The sequence below is a fragment of the Penaeus vannamei genome, chromosome 2, assembly GCF_042767895.1.
Source record: "Penaeus vannamei isolate JL-2024 chromosome 2, ASM4276789v1, whole genome shotgun sequence".
Classification (NCBI taxonomy): domain Eukaryota; kingdom Metazoa; phylum Arthropoda; class Malacostraca; order Decapoda; family Penaeidae; genus Penaeus; species Penaeus vannamei.
The window spans coordinates 41999463-42009462 of record NC_091550.1 but is presented as its reverse complement, the minus strand read 5'-3'; the positions used below and the strand labels follow the sequence as shown (position 1 = coordinate 42009462).

The following is a 10000-nucleotide window of genomic DNA, read 5'->3' as shown; positions in this document are numbered from 1 at the left end:
AGTATATTATGCAATGAGGATCCTAAAAAAAAGTGAAAATTAGAGCAGCTTGCAAACCCCAAAATCCAAACCAAACCTTAGGAATCTTACAAAGTTGTTCTGCCCATGGAATTGCAACAATTTTTGTATTGATGAATTCCTCACACAGGTCAATACTAGGGCTGCCAGATTTATTACACACAATTGAACGTGTACACCTGGTATTATATCTCACATATAAAAACAGATTAATATGGACCTGCTCGAGACATGAAGACAACCACCCAGACTTATGATCATGTACAAGATCACGCACAGCCTTATAAACATTAACAAACACAAATACTTGCAAGAAGCACACACATGCAATACAAGGAACTCACTCCTCAGTAAGTTCTTTACATACCACACCAACACTGACTCTTACAAGCACTCCTTCTTCTCACATACCATACGGGACTGGAACAGGCTTCCCCAACATATCATTGAAACAAAAACACGCAATACTTTCACTAACAAATTAAACGAACACTTAACACTGCAAGCACCTCTCACACACCAACCCTACCACTTAAACCTTTAGACCTCCCTCATCCCCAGCAACCAACCACAAATGTGTGCTGTGCACTTATTTAGTGCCCTACATATTATTGTTGAATTGAGACTGTACTATCCAAATAATATTAGTACATAATCCCTTCAAACATACACATTCTTGGCCCCATTAGTAGGGGAGAGCATGAAAGGTATCAGAAATTGCAGCTTAAAATATAGATGATATACATCAGCACAGAATCAGTTACCCATTTGTCTGCAACTTACTTGGGAGTTGCAGGAAAGCAAAGAATCCTCCATGTACTAATGGCAGGAGAGAGCATTAGACTTGCCATTAACTGCTCCCACATGTTAGTTGTACCTTCTCTCCTAATGTGAATACGTTGCGGATTCTTTTTGTTCCAATGCAGGGGTTGGAGATGGCAGCCCTCCATGGGGTTTTGCAATGTGCATAGCCCCCTTCATTAGACAATAGTGACTGATTCTGTGTATATTATTTATATATTTCCCCACAATTCCCCTGGAACTCATCATGCCCTCCCCTGCTATCGGAGCCAAGATTGTCACTAATAGAGGTTTCTGCTAAATAATTGAGATGTATATGAATACTACAGTGACAAGAATCCATGGAAATCAAAATCTTCATGATCAATTAGGTGGAACTATTCTGAAAAATTACCCTATCTTTCCTTGTTTTCTATCTACTTCCTAGACAAGGGAGCAAGCCCATCCTGTATCCTCCTCTTTATTAGCACTTTGTACGAACTTGGATATAAAGGCGACAGAAACCCATCCACCATGGAATTATCTTTTTGGCTAGTAGCCAAACAGAGGGGATTGTTGGCTCTGATCAGTCCATCCCCCTTTTGCGCCTGGCTCATTTGGTAATTTGCAGACAATATTGAGTACCTAAAAGTTATTCTTGTATTTATTTTTTATTTTTTTTATTTAAAAAGTGGAGGTTAAACCTCACTTTGTGTGCCATAAAGTTTCTTACAATTGTTGCCGCTAATAGAGGAGATAACCATTCTCCGACCGATATTCAATATTTGCAAGATTCTGTGAATCACTGGCAACTTGTAGAAGACTTGGTGATTTTCAAAACAACTGCTTGTAATTACATAAGTTGTATTGTAGCTTTATACATTTGAAGCTTGTTGTCTGTAAAGGAAGGCCTATAATCTGAAATATAACCTCATCTAGGTCGTATGTAGTGATTATTAATATGTAGTTAGTATATTACACTTTTTTTGTAAATCAAACATTTACGGTTACCTCCCCCTAGGTGCGCTCCCAGAGCACAGCAGCTGCAACAGCTGCCCAACCTGTACCAGAAAAGAGGTTGAAGAAGTTTTCCATTTATCGCTGGGATCCCGAGAAGCAAGGAGACAAGCCTCACATGCAGACCTATGAGGTTGATCTCAACACGTAAGTTATTACACTGAAGTTTTGTGTTTGTTTGAATTATCTTTTACTTATTACAGTATTGATATTTATGATGTGACTCTCTTCTTACCGATATATAATTTGAAAATTATTTTTTTAGAGCTAGATGACTTGCTTGATTTTTGTAAGTGCTGCAATCTAGTGATTTGATTGTGAAAAATAAATTACTGCTTCCAGCTGTGGTCCCATGATACTGGATGCTCTGCTAAAGATTAAGAACGAGATCGACCCTTCCCTGACCTTTAGAAGATCATGCCGAGAGGGAATCTGCGGATCTTGCTCCATGAACATTGGTGGTGTTAATACATTGGCCTGCATCAGGTATTTGAAATGTTCTTTCAGATGCACTGTTACCAGTTTCTTAACATTTATATCAAGTCAAGATTAAATATTTTGGGAACTGAAGCTAGACAATTTGAACATTTATAGTATCACAGCATGAATCATAATTTGCACTTACAATGGCACTCATCCCAACTTTCTCCACAGCAAAATCGATACAAACTTGAACAAGGCGACAAAGATCTACCCCCTTCCTCACATGTACGTCATTAAGGACCTGGTTCCTGACATGAATAATTTCTATGAACAGTATCGTTCAATTCAGCCCTGGTTACAGCGTGACGATGGTCTCAAACCAGGCGACCAGCAGTACCTGCAGTCTGTTGATGACCGCAAAAAGCTGGTAAGTTTATCATTAGTATATTTATAGATAACTATGGATTGATAGTGCTAACTGTTTGTACATTTATAGATATGAATTTACATTGCCTACATTGCATGTTACTGGATGTGATATTTTGATAAATGGAGTTTACCTTTTCGTCAATTTTGAATGCAAGTGTTTATAAGCATTAAAGTGTGTAGATCAGAAGATAGATAAATGTATATATAGATATTTTCCAATATTTGGAAATAATTCCCTGTCTCCTTTACCTATCAGGATGGTCTTTATGAGTGCATTCTTTGTGCTTGCTGTTCCACTTCCTGCCCATCATACTGGTGGAACGGAGACAAGTACCTTGGCCCAGCAGTCCTCATGCAAGCCTACCGATGGATCATTGACTCCAGGGATGAAATGTCTGAGGAACGTCTGAAGAGGCTACGTGATCCTTTCTCAGTTTACCGTTGCCACACCATCATGAACTGCACAAAGACATGCCCTAAGGTAATGGACTATGCACACGAATGAATGTGTACTGATCTGTACAAAGATATAACATCGCAACTATTTTAGTAAGGGAAACATTAAGCTGTAATACATCGTACTAAGTTGTTATTGTCATAAGCAAAAAAGACACAATTATAAGCATTGAAAGACGCAATTATATTGGAATTTATGGATAATTAATGATTACCAACAACTAAAAGCACATTTTGATTCTCCTTCAGGGATTGAACCCAGGACGAGCCATTGCAGAGGTGAAGAAGCTGCTATCAGGCATTGCCAAGAAGGGAGAACCTGGCCTGAACCCCATGGGAGCAAACTAAGAGTTGTGTAAATTCTGAGAACTGCATCACCAGTAAACTCCAAAGACATTCTGAGGAGCCACCATTGATAATACTCTCAGAAGTATTGACCAAGGAAGTCAAGTACAATTGCCTAATGAAGAAAAACATGGGTTCTCACAAACATGTCTTTAGTGGGAGTGATTGGTTTCATCAGATGGAATATTTATGAATTTGAGTGGAAAAGCAGATAGACAGGCAATGTAGTTTTTTGAGATTAAGCACCAGTAGTCAGAATGAGAGATTTTGCACTATCTACCTAATTTATCCAGCCGCGACAGAAGTGCTTCAGCTACAGTTACTTAATCTCAGGTGGTCCTGTTCTGCTGTACAGTAAATGTGTATAGAGATAACTAATAATCAATGGTAACACTAAACACATGTATATGTGCAGGGTTCATGGATAAATGTGTAGATATTTTTCCCCTGAAAATAATTCATGTACATAACCATTTCAGAATTTTTCATTTTCTCTATGAAATAATGAATCTGCTGTATCACCCATACAAATAAAGGGTTTGAAGGGATTTACTTTATTTTCTTGTATTAGTCCAGTTTTGTGATGTGCACAAGGAAAGAGTGAATGTTAAGTGTCAATGAGAGATGGTCTGTAATTATCAGGTTAAAATAAATATTTAAGCTTTATGTACTGTATAGCTATCCCCCAGAAGCTGTTTTTTTGAATTATCATAACTGCTGATTCTTCATCAAAAACACTTTTCCATACAAAGAAAATCATTGTCATCCTAAGATACATAAACAAAATCATAGCCATAGGTAATCATATGACCATCTTTACATTGTCCTTGCCACATTCTATGAATTCTAGTCATTCTGAAAGTTGCTCACAGGTTATTTATAGATGTAAACATACAAATGAATGTTAATTTTTCTTGGTCCTTTGTGATTAAGAAAATCAAATGGGTAATATGTTCACACATGGCTAGCTTCAAAAGAAATCAAAACATTTGAAAGCTACATAACAGTTTGGAGTGTGGGTGAAAATCACCTTTTTTATGCTAGTTTCGTGCCCAATAATTTTGTATTTAATGTAGTCTAGTAAGTTTTCATTGCTTGATTTATAATTACCTGCATCAATTATGAAACACATACAATGGATTTAATTGGTTCATGGTAATGAATTCAGTCTGCATTTGAAAACAAAATTCAAACATCACAAATCTAAGGCAGCTTTTTTTTTCTATTGGGTGTTGGATAATACATAACATTTTTATTACATTATTATTGAACAGCGACTGAAGATATTTAAATTTTATGATAATTGAAATAACTTCTCTGGGATAGATGGTAAGATGAATAAATATATTGGAATTTGACTTTTCTTGAGATAAGCTTCTTAGGTAAGTGTAAGAGTAATATTTCCCATTAAGAAATATCAGTGAATGAGTGAATGATGATTGAAAGAATGCAAAATTTGATGCATTATGTTTATCATGGCTGTTAAGTAACAGATTTTGCTGTTAGAACATGTTGATACAAAATGTGATAATTATGAGACAGAGAAAGTGTCTTGCATCCATCATTATCAATGTAGAGATCTTTCACTAACTGAAATTGAGAGTATTGTACTATTTTTGCATTTCTTGTTGCAATTGGCAGAGTTTTCATGTCCTTTAATGACAAGTGCCTTATTATATAATATCAGTTCACACACTAGTCCTTGTGCTTTGTTATGGAAGTTTGAGCAATTAATTTACTAATTAAGGCCAGACCAAATAACATCTTCATAGTATGTACTCGTCAGTATTTTTTGTCAGAAATCTCCCATAATATTTTTTTCTCTTTGACTACAAACATGCATAGCAATAACTTATTGAAAGTATTTTATAGATTATGATGCAGCATAATATCAGAATATTTAATGATTATTTTTACCAGGTGTCTTTTCCTCTTGCTAAATGTACTGTGCATACACAAAAGTAGGTTACATAGTGACAGACTTCTCTTGTGTGTTTGTAGACTAGCAAGTAAAATGACCCTTTTGGAAGTGGAGTCATTTCACCAGAATGACTAAGAATGTAACAGCTACTTATGGACCATTTTGGACACTAGTTTCAGGCCTACCTCTAACTTCAGTCTGGGTCTGAATGGACATCATGTAGACAATACAAGTGTGCGTGCTGTCTGTGCATGGTGTTAATTCTAGACTAGCAAGGACTGCTTGATCATCAAGGCAGGGCTTTGGTCACTACAAAGGTTATAAACACACTGAACTTTACATATATGGCAAAACTCCTTAGGGAAAATCCACACAAATTTGGCACCGAGCAAAAATAGACAAGTAATACCTCGAAACTGTCCTTACTATTTTACTAAGATTTTTAAAAATAATTTGAAGTACTATGACATCTGGTAGACTTTATTCCGAGAAAATTGTTCAATTAAGAGATATACTTAGAAAATTGTTCAATTAAGAGAACTTTAAGGGGTTAAAAATTATATACATATTGTTTAACTATATATCTATACAAACACTCAACAAAAACAGTCTCACCGGAGAACTTTTCTTTATAATTTACTGGTATTTTGAGTGTCAAATTCTTTATTATACTCAGGTAAAATCCATCCATCAAAGACAATATAGCTCTCACTTTAATGTATACACAGTTTGAGTTCAGTTAATGTACACATACTTGGATTTTATTTTGAATATTTAAATTCTGTGCAATAAACTATTCTACTTGGCAAGGCAACCAAACAGTGCATTGGCAAATGATAAAAAATATTACTATCTTTCCCATTTTCAATCTCAAAAAAAAAAACAAAAAAAAACAAGAAAACAAACAAACAGGATAACAAAAACAAAATATTTTCACATCAACTTTACTATATACATCATCTCAATAAAAAAAGGTAAATAACAAACATGAGTTTAATGATGACGTGAGTAATGCAGAAAAACTCAGTTCTATGACATGAAATATGCTGCAGGTCTTTATTTTAATGCTAAATGTTGGTCAATATACATTTCAGGAAAATAATATTCAACATGAACCTAGCTGCTTTAACATAGGTCCTCTCTACAAACTTAATTACAATGTGTACAATAAAAGAAAAAAATATATAACCCCACTGGAATAAACATGTTCCACGCGATGATAACAATTAACCCCAAAAATAACAGACAGCAGTTCTCTTTCCATCCCCTAGAAGACTGTGTCAGGAAAGTCTTGTACTCTGCCTTCACTTGCACCTACATGCTTCATCCCATACGGATCAGTCACTCTTTTCGGGCTTGTAGAACTGACGGCACCTTTCCTCAAAGACCTTTAAACTGCGTTCTCTAACGATCTCCTCAATGGTTAATTCATTCTGCAGTTCTCGGATCTGGGGGAGGGGGAAGTTATATATATATATTTTTTTTCTTTTCTTAGCTTAATCCATCCCACATGTGATGTAGTACCAATTTTAATTTATGTGTGTGTATGTAATATATATATATATATATATATATATATATATATATATATATATATATATATATATATATATATATATATATATATATATATATATATATATATAAAATAAATTTATTAGAAATAACATATAACTAAAATCTGATCACATAAACCATAAAAAATCAATAAAACAAAAAATGCAGTCAAGACAAAATATTAAAAGCAAAAAATAACACAGCAAAAGGAAGAACGCAACTATAACAAAACCCAAACAACTGACCCTGCTCTGCTCACTACGCAGATTTCTCATGAACTTGGCATCATCCCTTTTGCCTGCCATATCCTCTCTCATCTGGCGAACGCGTTCTCGAGCTTCAGTCATGCAGTGTTCAATTAGCGCTCCTCTCCGCTGGTATGTGTTATCCAACTGTAGATTAAAGTAATGACAAAATGAGCTCCATGTACTATAATGAAAACAAAACCAATGATTCTAATAATGATGATGGTGTTGGCAGTGGTGGTGGTGATTGACTAATGATGATAATGATGATACATGAGAATACCAAATGAATAACCTGTAGTAATTCCTTGAATTCCTCTCTCCTTACAAGGTACCGTTACAGTATTTAAATGGGATATCTCAAAAGATAACTTATCTTATATTCTGCTCTACTCATCAACTTTGGTAAAATTACAAACATTAAAACAAAGACCTAATCATATATGATACTCAAGTGTTACAAAACTGCTAAATGTGTGGCTTTCTAAAGTATATTTAAGAGAAAAAAATGTCAATTCTTACACTACGGTAAGAATATCAAGTCAAATTCTAAAAAATGGTAATGAATTATAATGGCACCAAAGAAACAAAGATTCAATGAAAAATGGGAAAGTAATATAAAACTCCATCTAAGACTTCAGTAGCCTTAACTTTTCCATAAAAGAAAAGGAGAAAGCTACTGATTTTACAAGGTGTCAATAGAATGTCTAATATAAATTAACATAGTTGAATTAATCTACAAAATTTGTCTTTGTCTACTTGCATACCTGCCCCTACATATCCATTCATACATAAACTAAAATGGATTCACATACCATTGGCAACCATTCATTTTTTAATTATTATAAATTTCAGAAATTACTTAATAGTAATAACACACTGAAGATTTTGTTACTACCTGCTCTGCCAAAAACACCAACAAGGACCAGGATATAATAATTGAAATTATCTATCAAAAGATCAACCCATGTCCATATGAAATCTCTTAACAAGAATTCAGTAAAATAACAGATGACTACCTATTCATTCATAGGCAGAAAACTAAATTTACAAACCAGTTCTTCCAACATACACAAAACAATAATCCTTTCCCATTCAGTCCATAATGAAATTTACTATAAGACCAAACTACAAAAATTGGTTGCTTCTTGGATACTTCACTGCTATAAAATGAAGCTGTACTAAGCAAGTTTTTTTTTCTTCAACTAAACAGTTTAATCTATTATGATTGGACTGCCTGGGGCACAATTCTGCAGCAAGTAAGCTTTACCGAGTGCAAACTGCATAAAGGGATAAATTGTAATATATCCAAGATGAAATAACCATGTATGAAGATTATTACCCTACAATGAAAACATGTTGGTAAACATTATTTTAGCATTCATACATTCCAAGAGGTGCCCAATCATATGTGTCTAGCCATATCTCAAATAACCAAAAAATTAAATATATATTTATCAAAGCCAAAACAGATCCTTTTTAAAGTCGGGGTCAGAAGATCGAAGAACAAGGGAGCCGCCCTGCGACAGAACACGCAGGGAAACATCTTGTCCTCCTTACCACATCACAGAAGTTCACTCACAATCTAAAATGAAAGGAGAAATATGAAATCATGAATTAACTTTTCGTCTTGCTGCTGTTCCATTTTGCAATGTGCATGAATTAAAAAACTGACTACATGCAATACATACAAGGGTTTGGAAATATACAATTACTTCTTCCTTTAACTGTTTTCTTATACTATGTAAATATTCCATCTGAAAGCTTCCTCAGTGAAAAGAATACTGAAAAGATATAATCCATATTGATATCTATTTAACAACCAGGATGTGAATTATCATCTCTCAATCCAATAGTTTCTCTTTTCTTTCAGATAATGCATTTTAGGTGTAAAACTTTTTAAAAATTCTTTCATATTTCTCCTTCAATGCAATTATCATTTCTTGTTTCTAGATAATAAAAAAGGATCTGCTTTCAGCTAGAGAAATTTATTTATATATAAACCCAGTGATCATACAAAAAAAGACAGACAGACAGACAACCAGACAGAAGCATTGTCAAAAACACTGTATACAGGATATGACATTCCGACCTTTATCTACATGTCAGCTCCAGTGCTGAAAAATATTTAACTATGTAATTCACTGCAGCATAGAACAAACTCCAATGAATATTACTTACTATTTTATAAATGCACTTCAAGTTTTAAAATAATTCAAATTGGTTAGTGAACCAAGAAATCTAGTCTTATCCTTCTCACCCCAATCCTGTTTGTATCCTGTAGACAGCCTTCTTACCTTCTATAGCTACTTAATATATTAATTTTGTCAGAATTTTCTAAAATAATCAAGCTACTCCAAAATTTCCAAGCCTTTCATTTTTGTTTACTCTTGTATTTTATATATTTCTTACCATTGCTCCAATTCACCCTAAGAATTTTTTTTTTTACTTTGCTTTCAAGCATAAACACACAAAATAAAACACACACACACAAACACACACATGCACGCACACACACACACATACATGTAAAAGCACAAATACTTGCACATACACACAAACGCATGCATGCATACATACAAATCACGCAGATATACAAGACGCAAAAACACACACACACATACACACACACACACAAATGCATACACTCACGCACACATGCATACATTCACACACACATACACTCGGCAAACATCCACACACACACTGGGTATTGTAAATAAATCTGAAAGTGAAGTGAAATATAAGATATTCTTCCTAATTATAAGAATAAATGCAAGAAGTCTACAACAATAAATAACTCTTAAGA

General features: G+C 34.3%; 2 protein-coding genes across 2 annotated transcripts in view; one reads left to right on the top strand and one right to left on the bottom strand.

The window, feature by feature from the left end:
- The window catches only part of SdhB (Succinate dehydrogenase, subunit B (iron-sulfur)), a 4623-nt gene extending 607 nt beyond the window's left edge, over positions 1 to 4016 (top strand). The window contains exons 2-6 of the mRNA XM_027364374.2: positions 1820 to 1962; positions 2158 to 2301; positions 2470 to 2665; positions 2924 to 3148; positions 3373 to 4016. Coding sequence (XP_027220175.1) covers positions 1820 to 1962; positions 2158 to 2301; positions 2470 to 2665; positions 2924 to 3148; positions 3373 to 3471 — 807 coding nt within the window. The 3' untranslated portion in view covers positions 3472 to 4016. The remainder of the gene's footprint in view (positions 1 to 1819; positions 1963 to 2157; positions 2302 to 2469; positions 2666 to 2923; positions 3149 to 3372) is intronic.
- A 2303-nt stretch (positions 4017 to 6319) lies between these two features.
- On the bottom strand, positions 6320 to 7338 carry Ccdc58 (Coiled-coil domain-containing 58; the record flags this gene model as incomplete). Its single annotated transcript, XM_027364384.2, is given in 2 exon segments — positions 6320 to 6837; positions 7192 to 7338. Coding segments are annotated over 2 exon segments (258 nt in total), but the record flags the coding sequence as incomplete, so codon positions are not given.
- Positions 7339 to 10000: the final 2662 nt, after the last annotated feature.